We start from the raw sequence: 18,860 nt of genomic DNA on the forward strand, positions 1-18,860 counted from the left end.
AATAAAAAATAAAGAAGAATTAGTACCAACTTTTCACAAACTATTCAAAAATATTTATGAGACGGAATACTTCTCAACTCATTTCATGAAGGTATTACTACCTTGATATCAAAACCAAAGATGTCACAGTAAAAATCACCATAAACCAATATTTGTTATCTGTGTGGATGCAAAAGTCCTCAACAAATACTAGCAAACCAAACCTAGTACCATATACAATGAATTACATACTATGACTTGTGAGGACTTTATCCCAGAAATGCCAGATTGGTTTAACATTTGAAAAACAATTAATGTAATACATCTTTGTAATAGAATAAAAAGTAAAAGATATATAATAAGTTTCCTAAATGCAGAAAAAGCATTTGAAAAAATTCAACATCCTACTCAACAAAATAGATATAGAAAGGGCATCTGTGAAAAACACGCATCTTACCTAATAGTGAAAAACACACTCTACCTATCCTTAAGATCAAGAACAAGATAAGCATGTCTACCCTCATCCCTTCTATTCAACATTGTACTGGAAGTTCTAGCTAGGGCAATTAGGATAGAAAAAGGAAATAAAAGGCATTCAGATTGAGAAGGAAGAAGTAAAACTATTTCTAGTCACAGATGTTATAATCTTTTCTATAGAAAATCTTAATCTACTAAAAGAAGATTAGATCTAATAAGGTCAACAGCATGGCAGAATGTAAGTTCAATGTACAAAAATCAGTGGTATTTATATGTACTTACAATGAACAAAATAAAAAGAATTTAAGAAAACAATTCAATTTACAACAGTATTAAAAGTAAATATTTAGAAAGATTTAACAAAAGGGCAAAACTTATACTAGGAAAACTACAAAACATTACTGAATGAAATTAGAGGAGATCATCAAAAAACATTTTTTAAAAAAGACCTTTAAGACAGTTTCTATTTATTAACGGAAAAATATTCCACGTGTAGAAATAAGATTTAACTATGTTAAGGTGGCAATACTTCTCAAATTAATCTACAAAGTCAATGAAATCCTTATCAAAATCTTAGTTGACTTCCTTGAGCAAAATGGCACTCTTATTCTAAAACTCATATGGAATTACAAGGGACACAGAATAGCCAGAACAATCCTGTAAAAGAACAATAAAGTAGGAAAACTCACACTTCAAAACTTATCACAAAGCAACTGTAATCAAGACCATTTGGTTCTGAACATAAGGATAGACAGAAATATCAGTGGAATGGAATTGAGACTCTAGAAATAAATGTATGTATCTATGATCAAGTGATTTTCAATACGGGTGCCAAGACCATTCAACCATTCAATGTGAAAACAGCATTTCAATAAATGGTGCTGGGAATACTAGATAGCCATATGCAAAACAGAACAAAACAAAACAAACAAGCAAAAAATATTTTAAAATCTTAACTTGCACAAAAATTATATACAAAAATTAACTTAAAATGAATTAAAAATATTAATGCCACAGATAAAACAATACAACTCAGAATAAAACCTAGGATAAATTTTTATGATCTCAGATTTGGCAGAGGATTATTAGATAGGACAAAAAAGCATGAGCTACAAACAAAAAAAAAATAGACTTCATCAAAATTAAAAATATATATATTGTGCTTCAAGGATGCCACCAAGAAAGTGAAACGACAACCCAGAAAATGGGAGGAAATATCTGCAAACCATGTATATGATAATAGCCTTATGTCTAAAATATATGAAATAATAGAAAGACAAAAAATCCAGTTAAAAATGGTCAAGGGATCTGAATAGATATTTCTTAAGGAAAATAGACAGATAGCCAATAAGCACATGAAAAGATGTTTTGACATTATCGGTCATTAGTGAAATGATAAAGCAACAATGAAATATCATTTCATACCCGCCAGGAACAGTTACAATTAAAAGGTCAAGCAAGGACAAGTGTTAACAAAGAGGTGGAGAAATCAGAACCCTCGTACACTGCTGTGAGCATTTACAATTTGAAGCGACGTTGGTAAAGTCTGGCAATTACTCAAAGAATTAAACTGAATTACTATAGAATCTGGGAATTTCACTCTAAAATAATTACCCAAGAGAAATGAAAATATGTCTCCACACCAAAATATATATAAGAATATGCATATCAGCATTATTTATAATAGTCAGAAGGTAGAAATAAACCAAATGTTTATCTGCCATCTGAATGATAAATAAAATGTGTAATATATATTGTACTGAGTTTGAGGATTTGGGGAGTGATTAGGAAAAGGCTTAACATAAAATGGCAATAGCGCACACTGAGATTTCTTGGGCAGCACTTGGACAGCTTGGACAGTAGAGGAAGTCCCACACAGCAGGACTTTCCAGGGATAGTGGTCAGTGCCACCCCTCCAAGGGGAAAAAAGGCAAGGAAACCCCTGGGGCAAAGGGTAACTAGGGAGGGGCACATGTTTCTTGTATCTTTCAGTGGTATGGAAGGTAATCTCTGTGTCAGAGAGCCCGGAGGGGTAGCAGTGATTGGGAATATTTTCTAGCTTCTGGGTTTGTCTTATCTATAGCTAGCAGAAGTTGGGTGCAGCTTTGTGAGTATGGCAATCAGACAGTCTCTATATGGTTATAATTGTTTTTGTGTGGGATGGGTTTAAAGGAAGTGGATGTGAAGAATTTCAATTTGATGCCAGTGGGCTTGAGCTTGCGGTCCTACTTGCTGTGAAGAAGTAAAGAAAATAAAGGTCAATACACAGGGGCTATCTTTAGTCCATTTACACAACACCATAAAATGAAGTATCATTCAGCAATAAAAAGGACTGAAGTACTGAAACATGCTACATCAGTATGCTAAGTAAAATAAATCAGCCACAAAATACCACATTATTTATTATTGTATTCATAGGGAAGTCCAAAATAGGGACATCTATTGAGACAGAAAGGAGATTAGTGTTTCCTTAGGACTAGGTGGAGGATATGGGATAGAAGTGATTGTTAAAGAGTATGAAAGTTTTTTGAGATGATAAAAATTGTTTTGATGGTTACACTTATCTGCTAATATATTTTAAAACATTGAATTGTATATTTTAAATGAGTGAATTGTGTAGTATGTGAATTATATCTCAGAAAGCTGTTGAATTTTTAAAAAATGAAACAGTACTTAAGCAAACAAGGCCCCCCCAAAAAATTTTTTTTTCACTTTATGGTATCTTTTTTTTTTATAAATTTATTTATTTATTGGCTGCATTGGGTCTTTGTTGCTGCACACAGGCTTTCTTCTAGTTGCAGCAAGCAGAGGCTACTCTTCATTGTGGTGCAAGGGCTCCTCATTGTGGATATGCTTGTTGCGGAGCTCTGGCTCTTGGCGCACAGGCTTCAGTAGTTGTTGCAGGCGGGCTCAATAGTTGTGGCTCGCGGGCTTTAGAGTGCAGGCTCAGTAGTTTTGGCGCACGGGCTTAGTTCCTCCATGGCATGTGGGATCCTTCTGGAGCAGGGCTCAAACCCATGTCCCCTGCATTGGCAGGTGGATTCTTAACCACTGCACCACCTAGGAAGTCTCTATGGTATCTTTTTTTAATTGAAATTTGGCTGATTTACAATGTTTCAGGTGTACAGCAAAGAGATTCAGAGAGAGATAGATGTATATTTTTTTCTTTTTCAGATTGTTTTTCATTATAGGTTATTAAAAGATATTAAATATAGTTCTCTGTTCTATACAGTAGGTCCTTCTTAGTTACCTATTTTGTATATAGTAGTATGTATCTGTTAATCCCAAATTCCTAATTTATCCCTCCACCCCCCTTTCCCTTTGATAACCATAAGTTTGTTTTCTATGTCTGTAAGTCTATTTCTGTTTGGTAAATATGTTCCTTTGTATCATTTTTTTAAAATTCCATATGTAATGTTTATCTCTGTCTGACTTACTTCACTTAGTATGATAATCTATAGGTCCATCCATGTTGCTGCAAATGGTATTATTTCATTCTTTTTTATGGCTGAGTAATATTCCATTGTATATCTATACCACATCTTCTTTATCCATTCTCTTTCTTTGGACATTTAGGTTGCTTCCATGTCCTGGCTATTGTAAATAGTGCTGCTACAAATACTGAGGTGCATGTATCTTTTTTATTTAGAATTGGCATCTTTTCCAGATATATGCCCAGGAGTTAGATTACTGGATCATATGGTAACTCTATTTTTGGATTTTTAATGAACCTCCATGCTAAAAACATATTTTTTTAAAGTGAAGAAGTAGAGAAAGATGTACCATGTTATCACTAATCAAAAGAAAGCTAGATAAGCTATATTAATTTCAGAAGATAAAAAATTATCAAGGATAAAGAAAGGCATTACATTTTGATAAAATGATTTCAAAAAAGACATTATAAATCTTAATAGCTGTGCACCTGACAACAAAGCACTAAATATCTGGGTTAAAACTTATAGAACGACAAGAATAGAGAAATTCACTATGATACTTGGAGCTTTTCTTTCAGTAACTAACATATCAAAAACAAGCAGAGAATGGATGGAACTCTGGGTCTCAGAAGTATCTATACTACTCAGAGAAGAAAGGCCTCTGTAGGTTCCTAGACATAGAAACATAATGGTTTCTGGATTGAGAGCTACCCAAATCAGTTCAATTATTCTGGCTCAAGTTGTCTTCCTTTCACACCTCTGAATGTGTGCTGAGATTCCTTCAGTTATCTTTTTTTTTTTTTTTTGATAGAAGTCTTTCCTGCTGGAAATATTTTTCTCTCTTAAACAGAAAATTTGAAAGTAGTTTAAAAATATTTTCATATTAAGGTCAATTTTGTGGGAAATACTGTTGATCTAGACTGCAAAATCCATATTAGACCTGGAGTCTTCTTGAAATCCAAATCTTTTTCATAACTTGAGGGCTTCCCAAGGTATAACTAATAACTTCATTAGAATGTTGACTTGACTCTTTTAGTCTCATAAACATTTTCTACTAACTATTAAAAGAAAAGTCATAGTTCTGCTAAAAATAGCCTAACCTGGGTTTAGTGACCATATTCTCTAGTATGTCAACATGAATATAAGTCAAAACCATGCTTTTATTCTCTATAGTGAAAAGATACAGATTACTATTGTTGTATTATAGTACTATCAATACTATAATACTACTACTATCCTAAGAACAAAATATGATTTGTAATATTTAAATTCAAATAACTACATTAACATGAAATACTCTTGTTAACAAAAAGACGGGGAAGGAATGGTGTGTTTTTGAGTTTCTTTCACCTAAACTTCCTGTTGCTTGAATTTCTTGAGGATTCTGTCACCAATCTGCTTGGTCTTGACACTATAGACAATGGGGTTCATGAGGGGTGGCACCAGCAAGTAGACATTGGCCATGAGCACATGGACAATTGGGGAAACATTCTGCCCATAGCGACGGATCATAGACAGTCCAATCATCGGTGTGTAGAAGGTGAGTACAGCACAGATGTGAGAGATGCAGGTGTTGAGGGCTTTCACCCTCTCTCTCTTGGAGGCTATACTCAACACTGTGCCAAGGATAAGGATATAGGAAAGGAGAAGGAGCACTGAATCAAGTCCCATGGAGCAGATGACCACCATGAGGCCATAGATGCTGCTGACTCGACGGCTGGATACAGTTGTCTTTATGAGGTCTTGGTGCAGGCAGAAGGGATAGGAAAGAATATTAATAGGATGATATTGAAGCCTCTTTAGGAGGAAGGAGGCTGGAAAGACCAGAGCCAAGGCCCTTCCAGTGACTGCCAAAGCAATCCCAATGATTACACCATTGGTTAAAATGGCTGAATAGCGCAGGGGCTCTCGGATTGCTACCAAGCGGTCAAAGGCCATAGCCAACAGCACAGCTGACTCCATAATTGAGAAAACATGAATGAAGTACATCTGGACCAGACAAGCATTGAAAGAGATCTCCCGGGCATGGAACCAGAAAACGCTGAACATGGTAGGCAAGGTTGTAGTGGATATGCCCAGGTCCGTAAGCGCCAGCATTGACAGAAAGTAATACATTGGTTGGTGGAGGATAGGCTCAGTTCTGATGATAAATAGAATGGTAATGTTCCCTGCAACTGAGGTGGCATAAACCAAGAAAATGGAGAGGGAAATCAAGCCATGTCTGCTTTCAAGGCCTGAGAAGCCTGTCAGGAGGAAGCGAGGGTATAGGGCAGAGCTATTGAAGACAGACATTGTGCTGATGGAGGCACCTTCAGTCTAGGTGGGGAGATAAGAACATGGAACAGTTAGGGTAAATATTAATACTGCAAAAAGAAACAGTGCTCGGATGCATGCTGCTCTGTTTCCTGTTTTCAGTCACTCCTATGCTCATTATATATAATTACCACCTGTATTTATTATTTTACCAATCATTTTATTCTTTCTTCATTGCACATTTGTTGGGAAAATATGTTAGTAAAGGAAATCTGGTAGTGCTAAAATATAGAGAAACATATAAGAAATGCCTTCAAATACTTACAATCTAGAGGACAGAGAGAGCTAAAATTAAAATAAAGTGTTAGTTTAATGCAAGGCCCTTTAAAACGCAGAAAGAGGACGCTAACTTGACCCCTAGAGGTAAGGGAAGATTTAATGAGGGCGATTCTTGAATTAGGTCTCAAATGACAAATATGAGGTAGATGGAAACAAAGGGCTGCTTTGGGTATTCTGTGCTGATTGACACCATGTAAATGCAGAGAGGTATTAGTATTACAAATGTAAATCAATATAATTGAATAAAGCTTCAGGGTAGGGGAGCTCCTCAGATGGTTATTGGGGTTAAAACTGAATGTATGGACCAAAATTTCTGAAGGAACTTATGCATAATTATAAAGAGCTTGGACTTAATCTTAGAAGACACAAGATGGGCATTTTAATAAAAAGTAAACAGTTTGACCAGATTTGTATTATGTTGCTGTCAAACTAGAATCAAAGTTAAGAGTGATCTAAAGGTTGACAAAAGAGAAGGCAGCGAAATCATTTAAAAAGTTATTGTAGTAATGATAATTTTATAAAGGATGAAAGTCAAATGTAAGAGTGGGGATGATAAAGGATAATAGATATAAAACATGGGGAGAAAAAATAACAAAATACTCGTCAATGATCATATACTAAGAATGAGAAAAAGAAAGAAACCCAGGACAAGTTTAATTACTTGATAGAATTTGGTGTCATTTATTGAAGCAAATGAACAAACAAAAATTCAGGAGGACCTACTTGAAAAGTTGGTGAAACCAGGGGATAAGCTTAATTCAGTTTGTTAGGATAAATTTGAAGCATGTGTGTTGAGGAGACAGTGTGGGTTTCATAGAAGGTTTTCAAAAGGGAAAGAACTCCTACTCAGAGAATTTGGAAGGATGCCTAATAGAGCAAGGAGAGAGAGAAAGAAATGTTCTTAGGAAAAAAATCAAAACCACCACCACAACAGAGAACTCATGGCATGTTACGAAAAAGAGTGTAAGAGCTTCAGTGCTCAGGGCTCAGGTACCTAACAGATGGAATACGCAGTAGGGAACATCCAGGCAGAGTTTATCAGAGACTGGAGAAGATGAGGCATTATTGCAGGAACCCTGGGGAGTTCAATTACTTAGCAACATGATGGCCACCCAATTCCTGTTACTCTGGGCACCAAACATCAGTAAAATTTTTCACTTAGCAAATTTGATGTCGAAGTTTTCCTAGAATTCATATGGCTTCCAATCTATCCTGTTCCACTAATATAATTACACTTTATAGTTTCCTCTGACATACTTTTAAAAAACTGACTAATTTCTTAACCATCTACAGGGATCAAGGAAACTTTTCCACTCTAATACCATTTTCTTTCCTTTTTAGGAGCAGATTCAATGAAAAGAATTGCTTTATATATTATCGCCATGTGGTTTATATACTATACTAATCATAGTATATTAGGCAATACTGGTCTTTATATATCTCCCTTGCTTTCCTTAGTTTTTTGTGCCACAAACATCTCCTGGGCTCTTTTATCATCTCTTTGGCTCTTGCACACAATGATTTTCTTCTCCCTTGATACCCTTCCTCAAATCTTTGAATACCTTCAGAAACTCTATCCTGCCCAGGTATTCCAGGTCTTCCCTCTTAGATCACTTTCCCCTACTTCTTTGTAGAAAAGTCTCTGACTTAGGATATTCATAATCCATCTTCCATAGAGGAGTCTATCAGATACAGACACAAGCACTCTGCTCTCAGTGTCTGCTCCTCTAGAGTCATAGAAAGTCTGAAGATAACTTCGTTCACTGTATCACTTTGGAAGATTAATACATTTCTTTGAGCATAAAACGGGTAATCATATGACTTTATATAATATTTAAGAGATTTAAGAAAATATATCTAAAGTTTTTGGCACAGTATCTGAGACCTAGGAGATACTTTGGGCTTAAGTAAAGCAAAATGTTAATGGAGATGCTGAAGTAGCCACAATGTTAAGCATATCAGCCTTATACACCAGTGATCCAAAATCAGGTGTGACCTAGAGGGCTCACATTATCACCTGTAAAGATGTTACTCCTCAGGGCTACTCTTCGGAATTATTTTGCCTAATCCCCTTTTTGGCTTGCAATAGCGCTAAGTGTGAACGATTTACTTGAGGGTGAGATAGAGGATGTATTCAAGTCACCCTCATCATCATCATCATCATTTTTAACATTAAAATTTTTAGTTACTATCAGATAGCAGTGTTTTCAGAGACCAGAGATTTTAATACATGGACCCCATTGTATGTACTATCTATACCTGCATGTGATTTTACAATGCATGTAAAGTCTGCATCCGTCCCAGAGCTCTTCGGAGCAGTCTATGAGGATAATAGTCTGGCCCTTTCAGGGGGATGGCAATCTGTACATCTAACCTATCCCAAAAAAGTGATTTCACATAAGCAAAGTTCAGTCCTATCTCTGGAGTGTCCCTCTACTTCCTGAATTCCTCAAATATATCACATAGTAATGTTACCTATTCTTTTCACCTCAAAAGCCTTCTTTCAGGTATAGGCAGCCATTCACTCAGCTGTAGGTTGGCCGAGTCTCCAGTCTGCCAAGCATAGAGGTTTCTTGTAGTTAGAGAAAGCTATCAAATATAAAAGAAGAATAAAAAAACAGTGGATCCTAATGCAGATAGCTCTTCAAGGAAGCATAGATGTTCTGAGTGGGGCATCCATTTCTACTTCAGCAACTCCAGAACCAAAGTAGGATATTTTGCATCAGGATCCTTGGCTTTTTCCAGCGAGGTTCTTTATCAGCACTACACTTCTGTGCTTTAGCTACTCTAATCTGCATGTCCCCTTTTGACTAGTCTATTCCCTCAGGATCAATTTTTTTCTTAATGTGAACTCCAGGGAGGATAAATGATGTCGTTGCCATCAGAAGACTGTCTTATGCTCAGGGAAAGGAGATAATCGTGCAAAATTCCCAGTCTGGGAGTCCAGATTCAGCAGCAACTGAGAACCACTGCTGTGCTAGGAAAACCTGAACTGTAATTGATGGAGTGCTGGAAGCTCAGTGTGGCTGAGTCTGAGGGTTAAAAACACCAGGGGAACCCCACAGTAAGGGGGTCCCTAAAATATTGTGATATTTACTTTCAGGAACTTTTCAAAGTTTCCACAGTAAACATCTGAGAAAAATCCCCTGATTCTCCCTGCAGGGAGGGGGGGAAAGGAACCATTTTGAAAGATGCCAGAGCACTCATCCTTTTCAACAAAGCCACCCTCAGAAGAAACTAGTGAACCAGAGCCTAACCTGCCGGGGTGTTACCAGCACCTAACTGTTCTGAGGGAAGGAGATACACAACTCCAGCCCCCAATAGCCTTCCTATTCCATATAATGGGGAGAGCCCTGAAAAATAAAACAAAACTGAGAAACCCTTGTGAAGTTCACAATCCAGGGGCATAAGCTCATTAAAAGACTGAGACCTACTCAGAGGACTACAGGATACTTTCTCTCCCCCATGCCTTACTACGCATTAATAAAGACCTATTTAAAGCAGTCCCTTTTACCTTGCATATAATGTCCAGCTATTAAGAAAAAAATACAGAGTTCTTTCTCTTTTGGAGTAATGTGAGATAGTTTGGGCAAGTTTTAAACTCCTCCTGGAGATTGGAGAATGTTCCTAATACACGCTCTCTGTTCTTCTTCATGCTACCTCTTCTTCCTGGAGTACCTTGCCCAGTGGTATACTGGTAAATGCTTAACAACCAATTCTCTAGGAGATATTTGAAAAGCCATAGTGTGTAGTGTATGTCAATTTCTGTTGTGTAAATACCCCCATCGTGACCAATTTCATACTACCAGTGTGGCATTACAGAACATGGAATTGAAATGAGGTATGCACAATGAGATTTTTTTTAAATTTATTTTTATTAATTAATTAATTTATTTATTTATTTGGGGGGGTACACCAAGTTCAATCATCTATTTTTATACACATATCCCTGTATTCCCTCCCTCCCTCGACTCCCCCCACAATGAGATTTCATAAGGCAAAACAAGCCAGCTTCAGCACACCGATTTCTTTCACACTTTGTCCAGGTGGTAAGAGTGAATTTGACCCATGAGGCACTGCTAAAGTGTCAACTACTCTAATTCCTGATTCCTAAATCTTCAAAATTGGTCCCTCTTTAATAACAATACTGTACTCTTTACCTATTTCAATGATAGCATCTGTTAATTTTTCTAATCATTATACCTATGTATCTCCACTATTAAGCATTAATCCTTTAACATTTACATCATGGATTTCATTTATTATATATCCACAGTATTGAGAGCAGTAATTGCCACAATACAGGTTTCATATTTCTCAATATATTTTTATTGGATGTGTGAATAGGCAATAGCATTTCTACCTACAACTATTTTATGAGCACTCATGATGGTTGGGGGATGCCAGCCCCATAGTGATGACCCCATGCTCAAAAAATTTGCAATACAGATGAAAAGAAAGTGAATATAAATGAATAATAAAATGGCACCGATGAAAGCATATGTATAAATCATCTTAATGAAGAAAAAAAAAGTAATGAGTTATTGACAATAAAGGAACTGAGAATGACATCATGATATTAGAGATCCACACAGACATGAAGAACAAGAGGTGAGGATATTAAATATTAAAAGCGGAGGTGGTTATCATGCATCACTCCCAATCCATTCACAGATTAAGACATGGAATCCTGAGCTATAGTACCAAACAGGGAATCGACACATTTGCCCAGATATTTAGACATGCAGTATCAGGCTTTCTTGGGCAACTCCATGTGCCTACCTCGTTATTTGCTGGCAAGTTGAAGGAGCAGATAGGTCTACATTGGCACTGGGAGAAAGGACACATCACCCAGTGATGAGGTGAGGGCTTATTCCATAGCCAACAATGACAGTAGAAGTTTAAAGTCCTTCTAGGAACTCAAGGTCCAAATGTGCCCCAAGAAGTCAGAAACAGTTTCATAAAAAATTATGATATTTTGGCATGAGGAACAAAATATGGGCAAGTGTATTAGAAAAGAAAGAGAGAGATTGATTTCTGAGCTTTAGATCATAAACATGAGAAACTATATGAACTTGGTTACATTACATAAGGAAAGTTATTGTTATAATCATTAGTGACTATTTAGTGATATTAACAAATTGTACATTTTTCAAAACAATCTCTTACATACATTGTCTATTGCATGTCTCATAATTGTCTTGGGGATAGAAAAGGCCATACTTACAATTTGGCTATGAAAAACCTAAATCTCATGAAGGTTGATGATTAACTGAGGTCACATATCTAGGAAGTGAAATAATTAAGAATTTAACCAGAGGACCAAGGTTCAAATAATTTACTTCTCATCTACTCAAATAGCTGCCCCAAGATTTTCAGTGGCAAAACTGGAGATTAGAGGTTAAAGCCTCCTCCTTAGTCCAAACTTGTGGACAATTCCTAGACGAATCTGCTTTGTCCTGACACTGTAGACAATTGGGTTAAGCACTGGGGGAAGAAGCAGGTAAATGTCAGCCATGAGGATGTGGACCACGGGAGACAAATGCTTTCCAAAGCGATGGACCATTGATACCCCAATAACCGGCACAAAGAAGATGAGCACCACGCAGATATGGGATACACATGTGTTGAGTGCCTTTAGCCGCTCTTCACGAGATGCAATGCCCAGCACAGCCTTCAGAATCAGGACATAAGAAAGAAGTATAAAGGCTGAATCCATGCCCACTGTGGCAATAATGATACACAATCCATAAACACTGTTGATCCTGGCATCTGAACAGGATAATTTGAGAACATCCTGGTGCAAACAGAAGGCATGGGAGAGGACATTGACATGGCAATAGCGATAATGTCTCAGTAGCAAAGGTGTGGGCAGTACAACTCCCAAGCTTCTTAATAAGCAGGCCAAACCAATCTTGCCTGTTACACTGTTGGTGAGGATGGTGGTGTAGTGCAGTGGATGGCAGATAGCAACAAAACGGTCGAAGGCCATGGCCAGCAGCACTGAGGACTCCAGGAATGTGAATGTGTGGATGAAGAAGAGCTGGACATAGCAAGCACTTGCCCGGATCTCCCGAGCATCCAAACATAACACAGCAAGCATGGTGGGAAGTGTGGACAGGGACATACCTAGGTCAGTTAGTGCCAACATGGAAAGAAAGTAATACATGGGCTGGTGGAGTGAGGACTCCGTCCCAATGACAGAGAGGATGGTAACATTGCCACTAAGTGCTAACAAGTACGCAAGACAGAATGGGATGAAGAGCCAGGAATGAACATACTCCAGTCCAGGAAAAGCCCTCAGAATAAATGTGGGCTCCATAGTATCACTGTTATTCCAAACCACCATGGCCACCCTAGGCAAACAGTGAGGAATATTTTCTGTTATCTTCCTTATCCTTCAAAGTTATCACTTGTGAACATAAGCAGAGCAATCAGAATACAATACACCTTTCCTCTAATCTCACAGAGGAAGAGAGGAGTCACCTCTTACAGTTCTTATGTAAGAAATATTTCCCATAGTAAAGAGCACCAAATTCTAGAACAAAAGTGTGTAACACACAAATCTGGTCATCTCTGACAAGAACTCTGATGGATTTGCATTGAGGACACTAAAAAGTTTAAGCAGCAAAAGAGTAGAGAAAGAAATCTTTACTATACATTATAAAAATAAAAATAGAGAAAAGTGAGAGTAAATGTCGATGGATTTGCATAAACTTCCTGTCAGTAATGTTCTTGAATTAATCATTTATTGTTTCTAGGCTATCTTTTAATTCCTGACAACTGAATTGGTCCTGAGGACTCAATATAATTTCACATAATATTTATTTAATAACATATTTAAAAATGGAAAATATTTAATATTGTAATAATAAAAATAAGCATCCATTATATGAAAAGAGAGAATGAAAAAGAATACATCTATTCTTTATGTGTACATACCTATTCATATGTGTATTCTTTTTCATTCCCTCTTTTCATATAAATATATATGTACACAAAGTAGGGTCACAATGTAACAAAGCTCTTTCCGAGCTCTTCCCCTATGCCTTCCCACACAATAATATTAAAATAATACATTTAGTTCAGACATCTGTTACATATTATGTGTCTTAAGTTAGTAACAATGGGTAATATATCCTCTTCATTTCAATGTATCTTTTCTTGCTTGTTTTTTTTTTCCTCTCAAAATGAGGTTTCTACATAATCACATTTTTTAAATGTTCAATCAAATATTAAATGTTTTTCTACTTTTATGACCCATTGGCACCTACCTCCGAGAACCCATAGCAAACCCATCAATGCAGCCCTAAGCATTCACCAACAGTTGCTCTCAGAAACAACCAAGTTCTTTTTACCTTTTGAAAATGTAATTCCAATGTCTGGTTTTACTTTCCCCGAGCAATCTTCATCGTGATTGCCTCTGCTAATGCTGTCCTTGCCATACCCTGAGCTGATGGCACCGGGCACAGAAGCTAGGCCCAGGGTAAAGATGGGATTACCTACCCTTCAGTTCTCTCTTTCCATGTTTTAGCGCTGCCTAATCCCGTTGACTGTCCTTGAGAAGATTCTTCACTTGCCTCATCCTTTAGAGTCTAGACATCGTCAACGTCAGACATCTTCGCTGCAATGTCGGCATCTCCCTCATCCTTCCTTGTAGACACTTAGTCTCTGACCACTTAAACACTAAAAGTTCTCAGGCTGAACAGTCTGTAATTCCAAAGAGAACTTTGGCTTAGCATCTATACTGAGGAACAGAAGAAAATACCAAGCAGCCTCTCTCTTTGTTTAATGAGAAAGATTTGTTACTTTCTTCCTTTCTCCCCCAGTCCAGGCATCCCCGCCCTCTGAGACAGACATCTCTCTGGTACTCTTTTCCAGCCCCAAGAAGTCTACACAGAGCCTTCATTGGTTCTCTTGTCTTAGATGAAGCAGTCAGCTACTGACTGTGTTCTGCATCTACCAGGCAGGATACTTGTTCAACACATTTATTTTTCTTTATCTCCAAACAACACTTTTTGCTCTAATCTTCAAAGTCTACTAAAGTCTTTATTCTTCTTCCTCACTCAGAAATTTTATTTTAATTTCTGTTCAAATCCCAACTTATCAAGCCTCTAGACATTAACATTGAAGTATATAAAACACATACACACACACACACACACACACACACACACACACACAGAGATTATAGGGACTTCCTTGGTGGTTCAGTGGTTAAGAATTTGCCTGCTAATGCAGGGGATGTGGGTTCGAGCCCTGGTCCGGGAAGATCCCACATGCCACAGAACAGCTAAACCCATGCTCCACAAATACTGAGCCTGTGCTCTAGAGCCAGTGAGCCACAACTATTGAGCCTGTGTGCCATAACTACTTAGCCCATGCTCTGCAGCTACTGAAGCCTGCATGCACTAGGGCCTGAGTGCACAACTACTCAGCCTTACTGAGCCCACTTGCTGCAACTACTGAAGCCCGTATGCCTAGAGCCCGTGCTCCCCAACAGGAGAAGCCACCTCACTGAGAAGCCCATGCACCACCACAAAGAGTAGTCCCCACGCACCACAACTGCAGAAAGCCTGCATGCAGCAATGAAGACCCAATGCAGTGACAGAAAGGAAGGAAGGAAGGAAGGAAGGAAGGAAGGAAGGAAGGAAGGAAGGAAGAAAAGAAAGAAAGAAAGAAAGAAAGAAAGAAAGAAAGAAAGAAAGAAAGAAAGAAAGAAAGAAAGAAAGAAAGAAAGAAAGAAAGAAAGGAAGAAAGAAAGAAAGAAAAAGAAAGAAAGAAAGAAAGAAAGAAAGAAAGAAAGAAAGAAAGAAAGAAAGAAAGAAAGAAAGAAAGAAAGAAAGAAAGAAAGAAAGAAAGAAAGAAAGAAAGAAAGACTATATTGTGGCCATTTTAGAAAACTGGTTTATTTTTCCCATGCCAAGAAATTATTCTATGCATCCTCTTTTAATTCTTCTAACATTAATTTGTTACATTTTCTTTAATTCTCAGAGAAGTTGCAGGAAATGAAGTGGATAACTGTGCTTTAAAAATGTCTTTCTCCCTGTTCTGGGTCCTCTAAGTGCAGATTGCAATGTTTAGAAAACTTCAGTGGTTGGCCTGTCCATAGATTTAAAGTTAGGACAGGTAGGAATATCCCTATTTATACTCCCTCTTTTCTTATCCTTCTCTCTCACTGGCCCACCTATCATATCTTTCACTTTTTCTCAGCCCCTTCATCATTACCCTTTTTCTGTTCATTTTCTTCTAACTATCCATGTCATTAACACAATTCTTTGGGGTTCTTTGTTTATTTTAATACAATTTAATCACAGTGAGGTGAAAAATAAATACTAGGAAGAGACTGGACTAATTACAAGACTGTTGCAAAGGGCAGAGGCATGAAAAGACTCACATAATACAGTTCCTTATTCCAAGTGATTAAGGGAGAGCCACTGAGGATAAGAAAACCATTTTATTACAGCCTCCCCAGCATCTTACCCACAGTCTTCAAATACTCTTTCACTGACCAGATTACCTTAAAATTGTTGGAAAAGATTGGAGTAGGACATTAAGATACGTCATACACTTCAAAATTGTTTACTTCTAAAGAGAATGACACCCGTTTCCATTCTTCATAAATTATAAGTTGTTCTTCTAATGATTTTGCTATCTTTAGCCCTCATAACTTGACACAAACTGTGCCAAAATATATCCACAATTTATTTGTAATTAAAAAAATACTTGAAATTTACACATAAGCCAGTTACATCCATATGAATGCCTAATCAAGCAACCAGTAACTCATTTCCCAATGATCCAGTTTCATATTGGTTTTTTCTGCCTAAACTTTCCTCCATTGCAGGTAAAGTTACATTCTCTTTCTGTTTCTATTTCTGTTGCTTTCTCTCTATTTTTTTTCAGTCTTGCTATTACCTATGTCTCTCATTTCTTTTTATATTTCTGTGCTCTCTTTGCTTTATCTCTCACCTAAGAAGAGTCCCCATCTCTATCTGAAGGTCAAACTTGAACTGATCACAGATGCTACAATTTTAATTCTCCATATACCTCAGGTCTTGAAAACCTTTGATTCCACAAATAGTGCAACTTAAATGCTTCCACCATCTCTAGACATATTCCTGGTTTCACCTGGGATAGAAACTTAGAGGTTGGTTTCAGAGTCTTCTGGATCCCTAGAGATGAAATTAATATAAATAGCCCTTAACCACAGCTGTGTCAGGAGCATATAATTGTAAAAATGCATCAATACTTTTATCTACCCACTACTCCCAATCCTTTCCTTCAAATCTGGTAGATTCCCCTTTCCTAAAGTGCATATGAGAATGAATTCGTGATAATACTCTGACCCAGAGGAATATTGAAATTTCAGCTTCATTAGGGGCATCCATGTAGAACTATGGCAATTAAGTGCAATGATAGGCCCTTCTGTTATGTTATTTCTCACAGTGAACAGGGTTGTTCATTAGCTATGTGTTTAATAATCATATGTTAAGCACCAACAGGATTCAAGTCTCCACACTAAGCTCTGTAAAGGCAAAAACCATTCTCTGGTTCATCACAACTTCCACAGTGCCTAATACGGAGCACGGCTTTCCAATTCATTCTTTTTCTTAGCTTATATCTTGGTTGTCTACCTCTTTGCATTTACTTATAGATTTTAGAAACAGCTTATCAATTTACACAAGATGTATGTTGGGACTTGTATTGAGACTGTATTAAATTTATAGACCAATTTTGGAAAAACTGAAATATTTAATTACTCAGATCTTCTAATCCAAGAACATGGACCTCAATTGATTAAGGTTTTTATTTTTTCTCAATATTGTTTTATAATTTTCTGTTGTGTAAAAAGATTAATACAGAAACATCAATTAAATAGATTTGGGAAACCAGAGCGGGGAGCTCTCCTGCCTTGCAATGAGAGCAGACCCCAAGAGGAAGAAGAAAGACGACTCTTCTTTCCTGACAAGGACTTAGCTACTAGTGAAAAGTCGTGGACTCTGTTTCCAATAGCCTTCCCAATTTCCTTTTCCTCTCTATAGAAGCGTTTTCTTTCCCTTGCCATATGGGAACTTGCACATGGCTCACCGTGGTTGCAAGACCACGAAGTGCAGTTCTCTACTGATCCTGAATAAGCCCATCTTGGAAAAGTAACTGTTAGAGTATTTATTTCAAGTCAATATTAAAGAGATAATATATATCTTACATTAGATTTATTCTTAAGTATTTGTATTAATTTATCCTTATGTGAATAGCGTTTAAAATTATCTTTTTCTAAATCTTTAGTACTGATATATAAAAATTAAACCAATTTATATTTGGTCTTTTTTTTCTGAAAAATTGTTAAACTTATTTTTATTTCTAATGAGTAATCTATGTAATATTTAGGCCTTACTTTGTACCAATCACACCTTTATAAGTAATGACAGCTTCTTTATCCTTTATTTCCAATTATTATGTCTTCTATTGTATTTATTGATGTTTTGTGACAGTCTCAGCCTACTGATAAGCCAGTTTTGTTGCTGGACTGGCCCTTGTGATTCTTACTATGATTGCAAGATATACTCAGCAATAAGTGTCAGGAAACTTTAAAAAATAAGTATAATAATAATTATCAATATAATAACTACAATAATAAGAGCAGCCAACTTTTACCAGTCAAGTGTCACAAGCTGTTTGCATGAATTCTCTCATTATTCCTCATCTTATACATTAGGAAATTAAAACTCAGAGAGTAAATAATTTGTCCAAAGTTGGGAAGCTTTAACTAGTAGAGCCTGCAATTCTTACTTGTATTACACACGCAAGGACACACACATATTTTATAAAAATCGCATATGTTTAGCCAAATACGGATCTGACTACAGACCCTGAAGCAGCCTGCATGACCCAGCTCCAACCCTGTTTGGCCATCCTGCTTCCCGGAACAGTGAGGCCTTCTAGGGCATTAACCGTAAATGGCCAATTCATATGTGTAATGGGAATTCAGCTGAACTCTCCTTGAATTAGCTCATTTAAGGACTTGCCTGTGGGCTTTTTAGTCTTTCTAGGTACAGCTTCCCAAATTGTCATCCCCAGAGGCCTTTGTTCTACTAAAAAGGCAGCAGCCTCGAAGGACTAGAATCATGCTGTCATGATCAACCCTTGTGTCTAACAACTGGGACTGGAGTAGCTTCATCCTAAAGTCATCTCTTTTTGACCCTGAAATGTTAATGCAGTGGCCAACACCTTGGTAAGTACTTGAAAACCCTCATGTTCTAATTATGAATCTTATCAATCAAGAACATTAAGATGTATATCTTATTCCTAATAAGCTGGTATACTTCTACTGTTTAATAGCTGCTTCAGTCTCAGGGTATATGCAAGATCTGAAAC

The 18,860-nt window shown here is 37.0% G+C and overlaps 2 protein-coding genes across 2 annotated transcripts; both read right to left on the reverse strand.

The window, feature by feature from the left end:
- Positions 1-5,240: 5,240 nt before the first annotated feature.
- Positions 5,241-6,182, reverse strand: LOC130829115 (olfactory receptor 51G2-like). The gene has a single exon (XM_057695315.1). The coding sequence runs from the start codon at positions 6,180-6,182 to the stop codon at positions 5,241-5,243; it is 942 nt and encodes a 313-aa protein (XP_057551298.1).
- A 5,701-nt stretch (positions 6,183-11,883) lies between these two features.
- Positions 11,884-12,831, reverse strand: LOC130861235 (olfactory receptor 51L1). The gene has a single exon (XM_057749893.1). It carries the CDS (start codon positions 12,829-12,831, stop codon positions 11,884-11,886), a length of 948 nt encoding a protein of 315 aa, XP_057605876.1.
- Positions 12,832-18,860: the final 6,029 nt, after the last annotated feature.

This window comes from Hippopotamus amphibius, chromosome 9 (assembly GCF_030028045.1).
Source record: "Hippopotamus amphibius kiboko isolate mHipAmp2 chromosome 9, mHipAmp2.hap2, whole genome shotgun sequence".
NCBI classification, from domain to species: domain Eukaryota; kingdom Metazoa; phylum Chordata; class Mammalia; order Artiodactyla; family Hippopotamidae; genus Hippopotamus; species Hippopotamus amphibius.

What these genes read in the sequence shown, in the direction of transcription:
- LOC130861235 (XM_057749893.1), bottom strand. Translation starts at nt 12,831, where the DNA reads ATGGTGGTTTGGAATAACAGTGATACTATGGAGCCCACATTTATTCTG.
- LOC130829115 (XM_057695315.1), bottom strand. Translation starts at nt 6,182, where the DNA reads ATGTCTGTCTTCAATAGCTCTGCCCTATACCCTCGCTTCCTCCTGACA.